Raw genomic sequence first — 19,234 nt, forward strand, 5'->3', positions numbered from 1 at the left:
CTGTAACCTCACCAACTGCAGCAGAGCTCTAAAAATGGAGCAAGTGAAAGCCAGTCTGAAAAAAGGTGTATTCCAGCTCCAGTGAGCTGTTTTGAATATCCACTTCAGATGAAGTGTGGGGTAATTTTGTTTTTTGTAGACGGTCCTACGTGGCTCATGAATCAAAGCACAGATCAAGCTAGTCTCATTTCATTAGCTTTATTTGGCTCTGGTAAGGGATGGATCATCTTTCTAAATCACATTTAATCTGCTTATTTTGGCTAACCTCTTTTCAAGAAGGAAATTCAAAGCCTACTGTGAGTATATGAAATAAAACACTCTTAAAAGTAGCATTTTGCCACCTCTGCTTTAAAAACAGATTTGAGAAATGGGATGTGATGGATTTTGTGCTACATAGTTGAATATTTTGATCTTGTTCTTTTAAGTGGTAGTGAATTATTTAATCATGAGAAGATTCATTTAGTATGTGAGATACATTTTGGATGATAGCCAACACTACTCTTGTTGGATTTACTTGCTACCAATTATAAGGTTTATATTAAAAATAAGCTGACAAAAATTTGGAGAAAAGAGGAGAAAGTAATGGAAAAATCAGGCTCTTTGTAATTTTTGAGTTAGGCCAGTGTGATTATGTTTATAATCATGATGTTTCAGAAAACAGAATCTGTTTCAAAGCAATCTCTTCTTCCCCTCACCTTTATTATTTCCATGGAGAGTTTAAAATCAGGTGCAGTTTTAAAATTGTCTGTTTTATTTGTTATTTGGGCAATAAATAACATGTAAAAGTGTGATGGGGTTCTGTATCTCTTAAAAACACCACAGTTCAGTTTCTGATAATGTTATTTGCTAAGTAAGCATGAGCAATGATGTTGTTTGCCAAAAGTTTTTCTTTTATTTTTTCCCCTCTTACAGAAAAATAGTTTCGGAATATGAGAAGACGATTGCTCAGATGATAGGTAGGTGTTCCTGCTGTGAAAGATACTCCCTGGTTGGAGTCTGTGGGCTTCATTTTGATGCTGGCTGCATCTGCTGATGCTGCAGGGAATTGTGAATGCATCTGAGGACACCAGAAAAGGAAAAGTCAGGGCCTCGTTTCCCAGCCAGCAGCCCCCGGGCAGTTCAGGTAACACAGAAAGCTCAGGGCTTTCCCTTCTGCAGCACAGCAAACTGGCCCATAGGAAACAGGTTCAAATTCATGGGTTTCTCCAGGAGAGACTTTCAGTGACCTAAAAACCCCTAAGGCTTCAGCTTGCAGCTGTTTAATGGCAGATCCCAAACTTAGCTCTTCACAACAACAGGGATTATCTGCTCTAAGTGCATCGATCAGACCAAAACCAAGATTAACTCCAATCCCGGCTGGGAGGTTACAAGTGCCCAATCCACCCCCCCAGTTACTTACTGACACAGGGCTCTCCTTTTAAGTCTAAATTATGACAAGTTTTGCCTCTCAGTGATTAAAAAACACCTTTACTAACAGCATGTCCCACCAATAAAAACCTCTTTGCTCAGTAGCACTTCAAACCCAAAGGCTGCAGGGCTCGTGTGGTTCTTTGGTGCAGGAGGCCTGGCCACTGAGATGTGGTTTTAAAGCCTCCTGTAAGATTTCTAAAGCTCTTTTTATTAGTCTGGCTATAGAAAGCACCAGTGGCTTGTTCTGCCTTGTGCTTCTTCAGCCTGAGCTGTTTCCCAGAAAGGCAAATGGCTGAGTGGAATTTTGGTATCTCCAAGAAGAAAGTTGCTCAGAAGAGCACCAGTGTTTGGTGCTTTTGCTGCCTTCCTGCATTTCTTGTCCCAACCTCCTTTCAAATGGAACCTGCAAATAAATTTTATGAGAATGACAACTATGATAAATAATTAATGAAATATATATATATATTAATTAATAATAAACACTAATAATATGCCAGGCTTCATTCTCTCTGGTGTTATGCCTCCATTGCCTTTTGAATGTACAGGTGAGCCAATGTGCTGCCTTCTGACTGGGTGTCTGTCTTTGTCATCATGCAGATGTTCAAGTGGGAGTGACCAGACTATGCAAAGAACTTATTTCACTTTGGTTTGCAGTAAACATACCCTGGTTTGGCTTCCACCCTGAACCTGGCCAGTGCTATGGACACACAAGGGACCTGTCCCTTTTTCCCCAAGCTATGCATACAGTTAACAATAAATAAACTCTATTTTTGAGAAACATTTTTTTAAAAATCAAATTTTGAGACTGCAGGGCAACAGTAAGATACAGAATAGGAATCCTGAGGCAGAGGCACAGCCTTGGTGTACACAGTACATTCCACCATTGCCATTTCCTCTTGGTGCAAAGAAATAAAGGTTAAATAAGTATTAGGCCATTGACTATGAGTAAATACTCAGAGTATCAGAGCCTCTCAGATGCTCTGTGGTGAGTTTTTAAGGGCTATGACTGTAAATAATTTAATTTGCTGTCCATTTGCAAAGGAACTGAACCAACAACAGCAACACAGAAAACCTCCTTTCTGTGTTAATTAGAGCAGTATGCAAATCCTGCTGGTAATACGTTAAATGTGAGGTTTCTCCCTGCATTTAATGGAAATTTTTTATCTAATTGTCCCACTTTGTCATGCCATTTCTTGTAAATTGCTGTCCCTTCTGATAAAGGAATTCACTCATCCCAATGCCACATGTGGAGGAAAATGTGTGTGTTTGTTATTTGCATGTACTTCAGTGACCTGTTATCCCAGTAATGCCTCAGTGCTAAAGCAAATATGCATCTTAACAGAAGAAGTGCCTGTGCTGTTTCTGTTTATCATTTAACCCTTCTGAACTATTTATACAGCCCTTTTAGAAGGGCACTGCACATAAACCATTTTCACCAATCCCTTTGATGAGTATGCAGTGAGGTTGATAGGTCCTGCTGAGATTTTTGTAGGCTGGTGTGTGCATAATAAATACTGAAAATATCCCATATTAACAGTGTATGACTGCCTGTGTTTGCTTCTAAAGGCACTGAAAAATGTGCTTTGCAAACTGTGATTGCCTTTGATTCCAAGGGCTGTGGAAGGTTTAATACTTGCTGTCATACATATATGGAACCCAAAATTATCCAGCTTAGCTGCTGTGATTACTTCATGCCACACTCTGCAGCCAGAGCTTGCAAGCTGTCAATGTGGAGATCCCTTTTTAGTGTCTCTTGGCATATTTTTTTACTGGTGCTTTATCTTTTTTTTCCTTTTTTTTCTTACACTTGCCTCAACCCCTAACACTTTTTAGTTTACACTGAGGAGTGGTGGAGAGGAAAGACCAGGCTTTCCAGTTCCTTTTCACTGACAGCTTTCTAATGTTGGTCTGGTTTTTTTTTTTTCCTGATAAAAATGTATCCTTATTCTTTGCATTTGAATACATGATGAAATTCTCCTTGTGGAAAACAAACAGATGTTATGCTTTGTGCATTACAGATTGTTGCATTACTTATTTGCTGCTTTCCTAACAATTCCCGATTTTTCTATTTTGCTTCCGTTTTCGTTGCTTCTTGCTATTTGCTTGCAAAAACAAAACAGGCAAGCCTGGTAAGTAAAGCTTTTCACCAACTTTCACACCAGCATTTTGCATCTTTAGTTTCTTTTGCTTTTGTTCTCTGTTTGCTGCATTCCCATTAAGTCATGTGAGTAGTAGTGAGCTGAGCCTGAAAGCGGATCTGCCGTGGTGCTGCTCTGATTCTGTCAATTTGGATAGTGTTAGTCCTGAGCATACTGCTGTTACTGTTGCAGACCCTGGGCAGGGTCTGTTGCAGACGTGGAAGTGATTTGATTCTAATATTTTGATCACATAACCTTTTAAACATATTTAAAACATATAAACATATTTAGAATTAAGGATGTGTAACCGCTTATCTAAGATTTGACTGGCAGGCTATTACCAGCACATTCTATTGAAACTAAATCATTGTCTTAGAAGGTTCCTTCTAACCCAAACCATTCTATCATTTTATGAAAATACCACATAAAACTCTAGTCCCTCTCCAGCCAAGTTTCTGTGGTTTTTTGTATTTAACCACTTTGGTTTGGGAGCATCACTTGGACGAGCCTTGGAGCAACGTGGTCAGGTGGGAGATGTCCCTGCCCATGGCAGGGTGGTGGGACTAAACGAGCTTTAAGGTACTTTCCAACCCAAACCATTGTGTGATTCTGTAGCATTTGCCCCAGTTTCCCATGCTGGGAGGGAGAGGAGCAGCTCAGTTCTGAGGAAGTGTGATATGAACTATTAACTTACTGATCACCCTGGAAACAAACAAGGAAGTTGCTAAATTACCTCATACAAAGGTGTCACAAAAAGTAGGGATGTGACATTAAATATATTGAAGTATTTTGGATGATCCTGCAAAGGGATCTCTTGCCCTGCCTGGAGTTGCAGTGACAGAAGTGTTGCCAGAGAGCAGGATCCTGCCAGGGAGGGGTTTGGAATTATCTAGGCAGGGTGTAATCTCCAGCATGATTAAACAAATCTAGTGCTGGAACATAAGGAGACAGCCTCTGAGGTTTACAGAAGTAAACAAAAGACAACAAATTGTTTTTTGTTTTAATTGAGAGCACATTAATTTTGACATTGCAGAGGAATACTGGTTGTCTCTAAGAAAGCAAAATAGAAAAGAATGTTTATTTTTAATAAAGTGTTAAATACATCCAAGTGATGTTGTATTACAGGACTCTGGGCTCCTCTGCCATGTCAAAGGTGTTTGTTCACCAGTAAAATAAAGGTGACACAAGCAGGTCCTGAGAACTTCTCTGATTCTTTTGATCTTTTGTATCACACAGAGCCAAATAAGCTCAGGCTTATGTATCAGGTCAGGCTCTGCCCCAGCCAGGCACTGTCAGGGGTGAGCAGAGGAGCCCAGGAGCTGATGCACAGCATGACATCATCCCTGCTCTGGCCTTGGTCAGGCTAGCAAAAATGTGTATTTTTTGGAGCTGACTAGCACTATAAATAATTCAGATGAAATCTTCTATTCAAATAAAAAATCAAAACTTGTTTAGTTCTTTATGTTTCCATATACAGAGCCCCAAATGAAAGGTTGTACATTGTGAAATGCCCCATGCTTTTTCCACAGGAGAACTTTTTACCTTATTTTAGTTCCTATCATAAACCAAGGAAAATAGTAATATAACACTGCTGTGTTTTGTGGGTGGGTTTTTCTTTCAGTGTCATTCAAAGTAGCCATTAATACATGGACAAAAGAATCATAGTTTAGGATGTGAAGGAAATGATGGAGCATTTTGGAAGACAATGCCAGACCTTTTCTTCCAGTGTTATATGGATATTCCAACTTATTATGAGGTCAATTCCCTTGAAAATTCCTCCTCCATATGGATTTGTATTCCTGTTATGTTCTTTCCACCATCCCTGGCTCAAATTTAACTGTACACAGGAGGAGCTTGGCAGATGTTTTCTTGCAGTTTTTTACACTTAGGAAGTCTGTCTACTGTTAGATTTCCTTTCTACCACTTGTTCCAGTAATCCTGAGAACTGGTAAAACACTGCTTTTCCAAGGGGAGATTGGAGTTGAATTCCATTGAACAAAGTGCCTTGTTTGTGCAGGATTAGAAGATGCCAGGAGATGAGAGGCATTTATCAGCAATGGCAAGTAATTTGAGGCCAGTACTAGGAATGTGCATAAATGTCCTTTCCTTCAGCTAGTCCATTTTCAGACAAACAGGGGAAATCCAGCACCTGCCTTTTCACAGGAACAGCTGAGTTCAGAGTGAAGAAATCATCAGTACAGAGATACATTCACATTTTCCCCCAACATCAAAATATTTAAATATCACTGTATTTAGCAACTGTTTTCCAAAATAGGCTTGTGTCTTTATATAAATCTGATATTTCTGGATCCTGTAAACTTATTAATACACAAATAGGGCAGAGTATAGTAGAAACTGTAGATGATAGTGAAATCAGTGGACTTATTCCTGTTACCCTTCTGAAAACCTCTCTTTTTCTTACTCCTCTCTTCTTTCAGAGGATGAACAGAGAGAGAAATCTGTCTCCCACCACACTGTTCAGCAGCTCATAGTGGAGAAGGAGCAAGCTCTGGCTGATCTGAACTCAGTGGAGAAATCCCTGGCAGATCTTTTCAGGAGATATGAGAAGATGAAAGAAGTCCTGGAGGGGTTTCGGAAGGTGAGTCACGTTAACATCTCCTGTAATGAGCAGAGCTGAGCAGATTCTGTGTACCAGAACATTTTGTGCTGCTGGACAGAAGGCTGGACTTGTGTTTCCAGCTAATTCTGATGTCCTGCATGACAAACCATAATCCTCAGGTGAAGGATTGCAGCCAGCTATCAAATGCAAACAAAAAAATTTTAAAGCTCTTTGCATTGTGTATATTCTCCTTCAGGTGGCCTCTGTGGGGGTGACAGTGTTGGACTGCAGCCCTTCAGACAGCTCTGTGTGATTCCCACAAACAGATCCCTGTCCTGCATTTTAACCTCTTGGATTAAATTTGATGTCATCTTCTCTTTTAGAATGAAGAAGTGTTGAAGAAATGTGCACAGGAATATTTGTCACGAGTGAAGAAGGAAGAGCAGAGGTATCAGGCACTCAAAATACATGCTGAGGAAAAACTGGACAGGTAATTGAGCCTTGGATTCCCAGAATACTTTGGGTTGGAAGGGATTTTAAAACCATCTTGTTCACCCCCTGCCATGGGCAGAGACACCTTCCACTATGCCAAGCTGTCCCAAGCTCTGTCCAGCCAGGCCTTGGACACTTCCAGGGCTCGTGCATGGATTGTGCATGTATTTTTTCAGGAGTTCATGCTGCAGGAGGATTCCTGTGGCTGGACCTCCCATCCCAAACTGCTCCTGCAATATGCAAAGCACAGGCTGCTTTTTGATAAAGAGTGGAAAGAAGTGCAATAATGAAAATTTCTGCAATGTGCTGGTGTTTCTTGCAGCTTCTGACCATACAGAACACCTTAAATTTCTGTATTTAGCTAATGTCTTTATGTTTGTTTGATGTATTTTCATGGGAGGATCAAGAAGGAAGCCATTAACTAGTTTCTTTTTCTAGACTTCAATGTAATGACCAATTAAGCCTTTCTAGGAATCATGTTCAGGACTCATAGTGCAGTCCCTGAATTGGAGATGAGGTTTGGAAACTGCCATAAAACACTTCTGCCTGAGTCATATTTGTGAGCCCAGCACAGATACCTGAGAGAAGCATGAAGGGAGCAACACAGGCAGTAAGAAAAGACTCTGCAGCCCCTGCTGAGCAAGAGAGGGAGTTGTGAATCTCTAGGGACAAGTGTTAGAATATACCCAAGGTGTGCAGAAGGCAGCCCTGCCCTCTCCCCACACTGGTTAGAGTGCTGTCCACCTTTGGGCACCCTCTGCCCTTCCCTGTAGAGAACCTGAAGTGACCAAACCCTGTGTTTTTTTGCAGAGCCAATGCTGAAATTGCACAAGTGAGAGGCAAGGCCCAGCAGGAGCAGGCAGCGTACCAGGCCAGCCTTCGGAAGGAGCAGCTCAAAGTGGATGCCTTGGAGAGAACACTGGAACAAAAGGTAAATCAGGAATCTGCTCTGCCTGAGCATTGTCCTGCAGCTCACTGGCCCTGGGAACAGCAGCACTCCCCAGATTTTAAGGCAAAGCCCCCAGGTTTGATTTTGGGGCTAGCTCAGCCTTGGCCAGAGCTCAGATGCACCTGTGCATCCAGGCCTTGGTTTGCTTCAGTCCTTAGGTTTCAGATCATGCTTCAGCTTTTCTCTCAGGTTCTGTTTCCTTTTTAGTGCTAGCTGTAATTCCAATGCTAATTCCAAAGTGTCTGCAGGAAATGCCTATTTATATCTCTCTGTTCTCCAGCTCAGCCAAGGGAGCTTGCTTTGGCACAGAACAGCTCGTCCTTGCTTGCAGCTCTGCAAGGCAGGCTGAAAATAATGGAAAAAATAGAAAAGTGCAGCCTAGAAACAAATTTCCACTATGTATTATTGTGATGTGCTGGGAATGACTGCTATGAAGCTGTCTGCTTTGGTGCTAAATTTGATTTATTAAAAGTGGAGGAACTGTATTTGGAAAAAAAGGAAGCATTTGTTTGAATGCATATAGCTGTACCATGAATATGAACACTTAGTTGTATTATATATGTACATATATCTTTATGTATAGATCTTCTGTTCTCAGCACTGGAGAAAAGTTAATTTTCCCTCACCTCTCCCACTAGTTAGATAATATTAAAATTTTTAAAAGCCCTCATCTTAATGCAGCAATCCTTTTCATAATACTTCATATTTTATTTTCCAGAATAAAGAGATTGAAGAATTAACAAAGATTTGTGATGAACTGATTGCCAAAATGGGGAAAAGCTAACTTTTAACCAAATTTCTGGACTTCAATATTGAGTGCAATATGACCATTGGCACACTGATGTCCATACATTTATGTGGACAGGTTATATTTTCACTTTTTCGTATGCACTACTGTATTTTCTTTCTAAATAAAGTTGATTTAATTGTATGCAGTACTAAGATGACTATCAGAATTTCTTGCTATTGTTTGCATTTTCATAGTATAATTCATAGCAAGTTGATCTCAAAGTTCCTGTATCAGGGAGATTGTCAAGTTCTCTAAGAAATTACAAATTGCTGATCCTAGCCTTCCCTTTGTACATGAGTTCCCATGTTGGATGTCTTTTGGATTTAATATAAACATGTATTACTTGCATGGGGACTCTTGCCTTAAGGAATGTAAACTTTATCTGCATTTGCTGATTTGTAAAATAAAAATTTACAACAAAAAAAAAAAAAAAAAAAGGAAAATGCATGTCACAGATGAAATTCTCTATTGTAAATAAATTTTTTTCGTTGAAAGTTGAAGATAAGCATGGCTCTGTTTTGTGTCCTTCACTTGCTTATTTCAGCACCAGATGCTCTTGGGAATTAATTCCTCCACAGAAAGTGCTTCATGGGTCACTGCCTGGAACAGTTTGTGGGTCACAAGAGTCTGCTGCTTATGTGCCCATATCTAGGTCTATATCTTACTGTCTCTCTAAATATATATATATATGTGTAAGTGTTGGATTTGGACCACTCAAGTCTCAAGCATAGGCTTAATCCTCCAAAATATTTAATGCTCTGACCCTGATCCAGCAAATCCCATGGGCAAATGTAATGAGGCTGTTGGAGGAGTCAGAGGCTGTGGCATGTGGTGACAGGATGGTTTTTGAGCATGTCTGGCACTGGAAGGTGAATACATTTCCTGCTCCTGGAAGAATTTGCCTGCAGGGCTGGTGGAGATGAGGTTGGTGTGATCAGAGGTGCAGCCGGAACAAGCTCGATAAGTAGCACTGTCCAACACCTCTTTATCCTGTAAGTTATCCTCTGCACAGGATTAGGGATGGAGGAGAGGCATTAAGGCTCTAATAGCAAACAAACTGCTTTCTCTGGCTAATGGTGCATCTCTTGGATCTCCATGATGTGGACAGTCTTCAGCCTGGTTCTTGTCAGCTCCCTTTTTGTCCTCAAAAGTAAGTCAACTCCTTTTTCTTTCCTTTTTTGCTTCATTTGCTTTCATACCTCAGGCATGGCTGAGCCTCTTTGCTGTTCTCCTCTCCTGTTTGCTCCTCTCCTGGGTTGGGTTGGTTTCAGGTCATTTTTTGTGTGTGGTTAGCAGCACAGAACTGCTCCTCTGTAAAGATAAATATGTGTGCTAACTGATTCCAATGTCCCCACTGATAGCAAGGGTTGGATTTCTGCTCTGCAAGTCTCAAGTGTTGTGTTTTAAATACCTTTCAAATTCATGCTTGCCTTTGAAAATACTGTGTAGTTCAGGGCAAGGAAAAGAAAGAGGATTGAGGTATGGTTGTAATGTTTAAACAAGAGCAACACTCAAGATACACTGTTGTGCTTTCCCACTGAGTTGATACTTTAGGAGAAAAGGAAAATTGGATCATTGTAAGATTTTATGTGTATACAATGTGCTTTTTCATGGTACTGTCGACCAAAGATCATGGTAGAGGGGGGAAAAAAGCAACTTGTGGGCTCTGCTCTGAAATTGTTACAAGAAGATATGGATGCAGTATAGAACATCAAATGTTTCTTGTATTATTTTAAGTGTAGATTATAACAACTAAATAATCTGTGGTTGATTTTTTTACTATTATTTCTTGATCAGCATCTAAACTCTTTCTAAAAAAAGAAACCTTGTTAAGATTTGCAGACAGTTCTGGATTTTCCTAAACTTTCCTCCAATTTTTTAAATGCATGCTGGAAACCATATTAGAAAAATTGATATTTTTAAATACTTCTTGTAAACTCTAAGTGGTCTCTTCTCCCTCCACCCAGGTGAAGCACTGCAGTGTTACACCTGTGTAGGTTCTAGTGATGATGACTGCAACAGACAAGGAAGTCAGCAGTGTCCAGGCCATGCAGATGCCTGTGCAGTCATTAGAGGACAAGCAAGTAAGTGTCACAAATGTGTCAGACTCGTTACATTTGTCACAAAAGAAATAAATAATCTGTGTTGGAAAGAGAAGACTGCATATTAAGTTAAGGAGAAAACCAAAAGTAGATGTCTCCTCTCAAAATAAACCCCATTAATAAATCTCAATCCTAGTTTTGCTGACACAAAATCCCACTGGAGATGATTTGTTGGTGTGGCACGATGGGCTGCACCCAGTCTTTGTGAAAGCTGGAAAGAAGCATTTTAAGTATTGCCCACTTTTTACATAAGTGACTTAGCTGGAAATTAGAATGCAAAAGAAGCTTATGATCCCCTGCACCTGGGCACATCCAAAGACATTTAAGCTGCATCAGCTGCCCCTAAGAAAAATCAGAGTTATTGAAGCTGGAGCTTGATGTGGTGCTGTGATATGATTGTGTTCATTTACTTGTGAAGATCAGCCAAACCCAAGGCTGTTGCTCAGTGCTGGTGCTGAGGGGGAGCCTTTTGCAGCTCCTCTGGGCTGACTGTGGCTCTGTTGCAGGTGGCATCATGAAGTCCTGCTCGTTCAGGTCCTTCTGCGAGCGCGCCCGGAGGGACGGCTCGAGGGCGCCCGGAGTGAGCGTGCACTGCTGCTACTCCAACAACTGCAACGCCAGGAGCCCGGCTCCCAGGGTCTCCAGCTCCAGCAGCTGCTTCCTCCTCATCTTCACACTGCTCTGCCACTCCTTGGTGAAGCTGACATGAAGGGCAAAAAGGAAAAAAAGAGTGTCCTGAAGCAACAACTCTGCCTTCTTAGCAAGGGATGATAATATCTCCTAATCATGCTCCATGTACCATATATCTCACTAGGCAAAAAGCTGTAGGAAGACCTGACAGATGTTTAGATAAAAATTGTTTCATCTGCTAAATAGGTCTTGGTCTCTGTGTAAGAAATGCTGCCCTGTTTATCCTGAGGGGCTGATTGTGCGAACACGTAACATTTTCCTGCAATTTAGATAAGGAGAAATCTTTGCTGCAGGTAGCCTGGTAGTAAGGTAAAGGGCAAATGTCTGCCAAATGTTGTTTACTGTTGGCAGACATTCAAAAGCAAGCTAAAATTTTCAAGCACAAAGTGACTGAAAATTCTAGCAAGCAAGTTAATCTTTCAGAGAGAATTAGCATACTAGACCAAGCCAGGAAACTTGAAATACAGATGATTTAGTATTGATACAAACTGGTAAGAGAAGGCCATTAAGAGAATAATGCATGGAGGTGTATTGTATGGAATAGGATATGTTCCTGGCAGGGGGACTGGAACTGGATGGTCTTTAAGGTCCCTTCCAACCCAAACCATTCCATGGTTCTATGCTTATGTGTATTTCCTTGGGAAAGAAACACCTTCCAGTCTTCTGATCCTTTGAGAATCTTACCACAGCATCAGAAGAAGATAATAGAAGAGTTTGGAAGTTGTTTTTGAACATCCAAAGATTGGCTCAGTCTATCACCCCTGCTGGTTTCAAAAACAAGTGATTAATCCCTCTCTTGTAGGCAAATTACAACTTGAGTTTATAATTCTTCTTAATGTTTCAGTTATGTAGACAATTCTCCACTGCAGTCTTTGGGAGTAAAAGTGTATATATCTCTACATAAGTCCCTCTTCAGTGATGTGATTGACTTGAGGTGGTTTATGTATCCTTTTCATTCTGCAAAGTGAATGCAATTACTTGGAGGTCTTTAGAGGCATAAGGGACTAAATCAATATTTTTAATAAACCCATTCATGGCAGTTTTATCAAGTAAATGATCCAGAAAGGGTCACATAGTCGAAGGCATTGTGCATCACCACCTCCTTTGATCCAAAACTCAGAGCACCAGGCAAGGAGACGAGTGATATTTGTAGATTTTCATGTCCAGCTGTGATGATCTGGTCCAACCCCTGGCACACAACATGCACAGAATTGGTCTGAAGTCCAGCTGGTGTAACTGAAGTAGAGGTGTGTTTCCCCTTCTAGTTTTAATTGCCTAGTAGGAAAAAGGTTAGCTCATCAAATCTATGGAACTCACAAAATATGTGGCAAAGTATTTTTTTCCCTAGCTTTGTGTTGTGACTTTTTTTTGGTATAATTCTTTGAAAAATCAGTTCCAGGCAAGGCAGTTTGGTCTATTTTTAGTATCTAGGCACCAGTCTGATAAAGCTGTTGAATGGAAAGATTGCAACAATGCAGCAGATCTTGGCTGAGAATGTTCATTTGGACTCCAGCATCTCATCTGTATAAAAATCACTTAAACTGGTGTAAGTATTTTTCATTTCATTCTCAGCTTGAAGCAGTTCCTAAAATCTCTTCTGCTACAGGAAGCAGGTATTGATTGTATTTATCTTTGTATGGTTCTGTAATGATAAATCTGTATTGAATGTAATCTCTGTATATGCTCACTGCATTTCCTTAATGAGAAAATAAATTACATGCAATGGCTGGCATTGTCTCTTGGTAAACAAAACTGCTTCTTTTAATTGGGATTTCCAGCTGCATCTGGTGCTCTGTTTTCCTGCAGGAATCCTGTTGGGCTTTGTTGTTTTGTTTTTTAATGTGGGATATATTTCTTAAATCTGTTGGATAAAATAGTGGATGTTGGTAGTGTTCTTGCTGCTACATTTCCATGGTAAAATAAGAAGGTAAATCTCTATCCTCATGACAAACACCATCTGTCATTCCTGACAGCAGCCAGGACTGGGATCTTCAGGCTCCCACTGTCTCCATCCCATCCTGCCTCCCAGCTCATCACTGCTTTGCTTTTTACAGCAAAAAAAGGACATTTTCCCTGCCCAGTTATGACCCTGAAGTGTGCATGCACGTGGATATATATCTAGGAAGGATAAACCACTTTTGTGGATTGGTGTTTTCAGAGCAGTTTCATGATGGTTCTTGGCATAAGCATTGATGGGAAGACAAACACAGAGGAAAAAAAAAACCAAAATAGAAGGAATATATTTCAAACTCCATTAAAAATGCAGAAAATATTATAAAGTTTTTATTGCCATGACTGTGCAGAGCTATTCCCAGTCACAGGTGCAATAGAAAGTTGGTTGTTCTGAGGTTGATTCCTGCTGCAGCCACAGCCTCCTTGTCCCTTCCTTAATGTCAACAGCAAAGAGGCTGCTACTGAAATGATTTCTGCTGCAACTCAAAATGACAGAACTCCTTTCTCATCTCTTGTAGCAGCTGGATTTGTGTAGTGGCTCAGTTGAGCAAGTGCTGGGTTTGAGTGTAACTCTGCCCTCTCACCTCCAAGGAAGGATCTCCAAAGAGATTCATGATTTCTAAGTGAGAGAAAATCTCAGTTGTAAGTACAACCCGAAATCATAATTGCCATTATTCCTTTCTATCCTCTTGGTTTTGGCTGTGCAAACAGCATTCCTTTGTTCTCCTGGTCTTCTCAAGGGCAGCCAGAGCCTCTGGGACTTCTCAGGAGGGCACAGCTGAGCAGAGCTCTCTGTAAGAGTGAGAATTTGCCACTTAGTTTGTGTCAGTGTTCATCCATACCTGGCTTTTCCACAGTGAGTACAAGCTACCAAGTTGTCCCTTGTTCTTGGTGAGGAATAAGCAATTTTTGTGGCCTTGAAAAATCTAGATCAGACAAGGTCAGCTCAATATTGGCTGTGCAATTTGGTGGAAGTTTAAAGTACATCTTGGTGTTACAAACCACAGTTTATTTTTTAACCTTTTTTCCTCATGTGAAATTTTAGTCATGCATTTCTGTCCAGTAGGGATTAAACAAAAAACAGGCTTGCAGCCTGTGTTACCATGTCTTTCTCTGCAAATAAAGCCCAACTGTGACAAATTTCATAGTGAGCATCACTCCAAAGGGTCTTGACCTTTCTGGACCTACAAATGTTTAGGGCACAGCCTGAAGCTGTTGGCTGTGGTTGCTAACATGCCCTCAGGGAGGAGTTTTATGCTTCTGAAATCAGAATTCCTGACTGCAGTTCCTGGAGCCCAAGGTTATCACCCTGCATACACATGCACTCCCTCTTACCACCCCCAGCCAGCAATGCACAGGGTGTTTTTAATTGGTAAATTTGTGACATGCTCAGATGTGGCATATTTACTCACAACAGAGTGGGGAAAAATGATAGCAGTGTTAATCCCTTAGAGAGTGTAGTGAGAAATTCATTGTGCTGGTGGCATAGGTACAGGTGAACTTTGTTAGCCTCTGAGAAAAAACCCCACAAGTGGAAAAGCAGTGTGGGATTGGGTTTGGAAAGAACCACAGAAGCAGCTCGTGGTGCTTGGCAGGGTGGCTTCATGGAAAGTAGGTCTTGTCAAAAACATCTCATTTGAGGCTAGGGGTTTTTGCTGAGAAAGGCAAATACAGGGATTTTGCAACACATTGCAGATGAAATCACAGTCGTGATACACAGACTGAGAGTTCAAGAGCCAGGAGAGTGAAAGACTGCAAAAACAAGTTCTCAGTGGAAAATCTTTCCAAGTGGTGCCTTGACACAGGCGAGCTCCCATCATGTCTGTGACAACCTCGGGATGGTGCCATCAGAAGTGTCACAAAAAGCAGGAACTGTCAAAGCTCTGACACTTTATCTGCATGGAGATATTCCTGCATGTTGCCATGGGGACGGGTTTCCAAGGGAGACAGGTGATGGATGCACTTTTCTGGAACAAAACTAAAGCAGAGGAATGAGGGTGGGAGGATGGGGCTGAGTATTTTATCACAGAGTCACAGGATGGTTTGGGATGGAAGGGACCTTAAAGCCCATTCAGTTCCACTCCCTGCCAGGGGCAGGGACACCTTCCACTGTCCCAGGCTGCTCCAAGTCCTGTCCAGCCTTGTTTTGGACATTTCCAGGGATCCAGGGGCACCCACAGCAAATCTGGGGCCTCACCACCCTCCCAGGGAACAATTCCTTCCCAATATCCATCTCACCCTGCCCTCTTTTATAGCCCCAAACCCTCCTGTCTTCCATGCTTAGCACTAGTAATCCCTTAAGGAGTACACTTTTCCTAAAATTCTTTACATCTTTTATAACAGCCTGACTTAGCCCCACAGGCAATATTTCTCTTAAAACAGCCCTTTCAGCTTCAGGCCCAAAAGACTTCCAAGTATGAGATAATGTTTGACAGGTGAAGAAGAATTTTTCTCTTGAAGCTATTCCCCTTCTCTGAGGACTTTCATCCTCACCAAAATGGTTTTAATTTTTTCCTCTAAATGCTCAAAGCGGGGAAGGTATTTGAACACTGGCAGAGACAGCCAGAAAAATAAGACTGGTGTCCAAATCACTGATTGCTAGTGCCTTCCTTGGAGACATTCAATGCTGTGTTTTAAGCAATGTCAGTCATCCTCAGTTTCTGATTTTGAAAAAATCAGTGGAAAAAAAAAAATCATTATCTGTAGATCTGGAGCTCAGTGGGACTGGTTGGTGTCTCTTCAACAAGGGTCAGAGACTGATTTTCCCTAAGGAAACTTGATTTGTTGGTTTGCTCCTGTGGTCTCCCAACCTTAAGAGAGCTTTTGCAGCATATTCTTGAGGTCCTGAGGATGTTCATCTCCTTTTAACAACTTTTCTTTAACCTCTTTTACAATTTTGGTAGGGCTTTCCAACGCAAGTAAAATCTCCACAAGTGTGTACTTACTAAATTCAATTTCTCATCCTTATGTGTCACTGGAATGACATTTCTAATAGAAGGCTAATCTCTGCATTTCCTCTTCACACTCTGGTGATCACCAGCCTTTATCTACAGGGGAAGTTTTGCTCTCATTTTACTTAGTGCTGAGTATTTGAAGACTCAGTGTCCATATGAGCCAGCTGCAGAGGAAAGTTCCTGCCCCACTGGTGCCTGCCAGGGACCAGGAGCTGAGTGTAACACAGGATCCATCCCAATCTGGGGCTGCAGAGCTGGGGGTCAGGACACACTTGTGAAGAAATCTGCTGTACAGAAGGGGAATGAGCAGCTCTGCAGTATCCAGTGTCCTCAGTGATTGTTTGAGTCTCACTTCTGATGCACTGAATCCACGAGATGGGTGGGGAGAGCAGCAAGGGACAAGCCCTGCCCTCATCTCGTTTAGTCCTTAAGGGTTAAGTTTCACTTTTTGGAGCTGTCTTTTTGGACATCTCCCTTGCACTGTACCATTAACAGTGCTCATGAGTACTTGGCAGTCTCCATCACTTGTTTCCACATTCTCCCAGCCAACTATGACTCCTCATATTGGATAAACACGTCTGGTTTTGTTAAATATTCTGTTTCAGTGATTAGGACTCTGGAAAGAGCAAATCAGTTACTGAGATGAAGCAAATCCATGAGTGGGGCAGTGAACTGGGCCAGGAAAAAATGTTCATGGGGAAATCATCCGAGCAGGGCTGTGCCTGGGGGCACTGGCAGAGGTTTATCAGCATTCCTGTAATCAGGGCTTTGAGGAGGAGAGATCCACAGGCTCCTTTGGGTTGGTTTATGCAGCAGATGAAAAGGAGAGGTTTGTCCCTGGGTTGGTTTGGTTCACTCACCCCAAGGTGAGGACAGGAGGAGCTTCTCCTAAAGCATCTTCCCAACTCCTTCCAAACCATTTTTGCCAGATTTATGAGATTTTTCTCCTGAATGCCAGCATAAAGTGCTGGTGCTCTTTGAAGAGAGGGGTTTGCAGATTTTCATCAGTTGCTGGTGATTTCAGCTGTGATAAATGAGAGAGTGTGCAAGCCAGGAAGTTTTTCAGAGCTGGCCTCAATGGGACTCTTCTGAGGATGATGACAAGCAGGGGGGGAAAAACCTGCTTTGATTTGACACATCCTGTTAACATCAGAGAGAAGCAGTCCCTGGAAAACCCATCTCCTCAAAAGTCAGGATCCCTGGTGGAAACTGAAAACAATACTTTGCCCAGGGATGATCAGGAGTCGAGTGATCTCATCTGACCTTTGCTGTAATATGGCTTATCCAAAGCTTTTCATGCTTATCCAAGCCTTGGCTCCAGCCTGCACTGTGTACCCAGGCTATTCAGGGCAAATCCTGGTGACCTCTCCTTCAGCTGGCTCTCCTCAGGAGGATGAAGAGGGGATTACTGCCCATGAGTGGGTGTCCTGAGCCAGCAAATAAAGCACTGCTGCCCATCTTGGAGCTGATTTCTAAGCCAAGTTGTGCTCGAGGATCTGTCTGTGCCCAGTCTCAGAGACCAGTTCTCCAGGAGACAGATGGCCTGTGGGCTGCACTGGTCCCAAGAAACACAGTCACTCACAGGCTTAAAATAGTTCTCTTTTTAATATTTTTTTCCTTGATTAACCACTTTTGCTCAGATTTGCCCAGCACTTACAGAAACATTTTTACTCCTGTTATTTCCATACCTGGCAAACTGAGATCAAGGTGGCCACGAGCCCCAGGCTGGCAGGGAAGGTGGGATTGCAGCCAGTGGCTGGGAGTGGGACAATGTTCAGTGATGTTGGTGGCACTGGAAGGATGCCCTGGCTGGAGGGAGGTGTCTGCAGGCAGACACTGACCCTCAGGTGTCCCAGCCTGTCCCAGCTCCAGGTCCCCTCCCAGAGCTGCCCCTCTGGATGGCAGCTTTGTCCTGCTCCCCTGCTGGTTGCTGCTGGGAATTTGGATGCATTTTAAATCAGATTAGGCTCCCCTAGTTCTGCATGAAAAGCCTGAAGAGGCTGCAGTGCCAAATCAGGGGCTCATCTGGGGAGTTTTCATTGAGCGTCAGTGCTCTTGTTCTTTATTGTTTCTACAGAAAAATCACCTTCATTTCTTTGCTGCAAAATTTCACCTTCCACTGTCCCAGGCTGCTCCAAGCCCTGTCCAGCCTGGCCTTGGGCACTGCCAGGGATCCAGGGGCAGCCACAGCTGCTCTGGCACCCTGTGCCAGGGCCTCACCACCTTCACAGGGAACAATTCCTGCCCAAAATCCCACCCATCCCTGCCCTCTGGCAGTGGCAGCCATTCCCTGTGTCCTGTCCCTCCATCCCTTGTCCCCAGTCCCTCTCCAGCTCTCCTGGAGCCTCTTTAGACCCTGGAGGTGCTCTGAGCTCTCCCTGGATCCTTCTCCTGTCCAGGTGAGCATCCCCAGGAAGGAGGGAGTGATTCAGAACCTGCAGCACTTGCAGACCTTCCAGCCAGGACAAATGGAAACAGCTTCCAGCCACACTGGCTCTGGTGAATTCATGGAATTCTCAGGAAGTCCTGTTTGTTTTGTAGCCTTTTTTTTTTTTTTTTTTTTTTTTTTTTAAACTGCAAAATATAGTTCAAACACACCCACTTGAAGTAGAATTGCATCTCAGTGGACTCAAACAGCCACAGTTATCTGGGGGTGACCACCTTGGTCAGCAGAGGCCCCTGGGAACGTGCTGTGAAATCTCTCAGCTTTTTTAATTGCTTTTGAGGCCAGCAGCATGCACAAAGGGAGGGGTCAATGCTTGGAAAGTCAGGTGGTCTCACTGGTGGCCAGGGAACAGCACACACACAAGGGACATTTATGGCAGCAAAAAGCAGTTTTCACTTTCCCCCCACCGTGCTGGGGCTGGCAGGCAGCAGGAGCTGTGCTGGCCATTCATTTGCTGCTCAGCATCCCTGAAATGCCTTGGACTGGACCAGTTCCTTAGCAAAGCCTCCAATTCTGCAAATTGGAACAAAGCTGCTCTCTGCAGAAGCAGATAATTCTACAGACAGCACGATAAAATCCAGCTCTGCTGTGTGGTTTAAGTATCCCAGGAACAAGAGCAGGGTACAGAACTACATCACAGGCAGGAAAAGAAGCCCCTGCCAGAGTGTCTGCTCCTCTCAGCTTCTCATTTCCTGAATTGTAGGGATAAAATATGTTGTTTCTGAAGGATGGGGACCTTTTGAATTAAAA

General features: G+C 42.5%; 2 protein-coding genes across 13 annotated transcripts in view; both read left to right on the forward strand.

Annotated features, from left to right (window-relative positions):
• TACC2 (transforming acidic coiled-coil containing protein 2) overlaps positions 1-8,487 on the forward strand; it is a 124,392-nt gene extending 115,905 nt beyond the window's left edge. For all 12 annotated transcript variants that reach the window (XM_056494411.1, XM_056494412.1, XM_056494414.1 and 9 more), the window contains 5 exons: positions 913-956; positions 5,987-6,147; positions 6,492-6,598; positions 7,411-7,531; positions 8,268-8,487. In XM_056494411.1, coding sequence (XP_056350386.1) covers positions 913-956; positions 5,987-6,147; positions 6,492-6,598; positions 7,411-7,531; positions 8,268-8,333 — 499 coding nt within the window. In that variant the 3' untranslated portion in view covers positions 8,334-8,487. The remainder of the gene's footprint in view (positions 1-912; positions 957-5,986; positions 6,148-6,491; positions 6,599-7,410; positions 7,532-8,267) is intronic.
• Positions 8,488-8,732: 245 nt separating this feature from the next.
• LOC130254653 (CD59 glycoprotein-like) lies at positions 8,733-11,858 on the forward strand. Its single transcript, XM_056494424.1, has 3 exons — positions 8,733-9,489; positions 10,307-10,423; positions 10,948-11,858. Exons 1-3 carry the CDS (start codon positions 9,435-9,437, stop codon positions 11,148-11,150), a joined length of 375 nt encoding a protein of 124 aa, XP_056350399.1. The 5' UTR covers positions 8,733-9,434; the 3' UTR covers positions 11,151-11,858.
• Positions 11,859-19,234: the final 7,376 nt, after the last annotated feature.

The sequence above is a fragment of the Oenanthe melanoleuca genome, chromosome 6, assembly GCF_029582105.1.
Source record: "Oenanthe melanoleuca isolate GR-GAL-2019-014 chromosome 6, OMel1.0, whole genome shotgun sequence".
In the NCBI taxonomy this organism is placed as follows: domain Eukaryota; kingdom Metazoa; phylum Chordata; class Aves; order Passeriformes; family Muscicapidae; genus Oenanthe; species Oenanthe melanoleuca.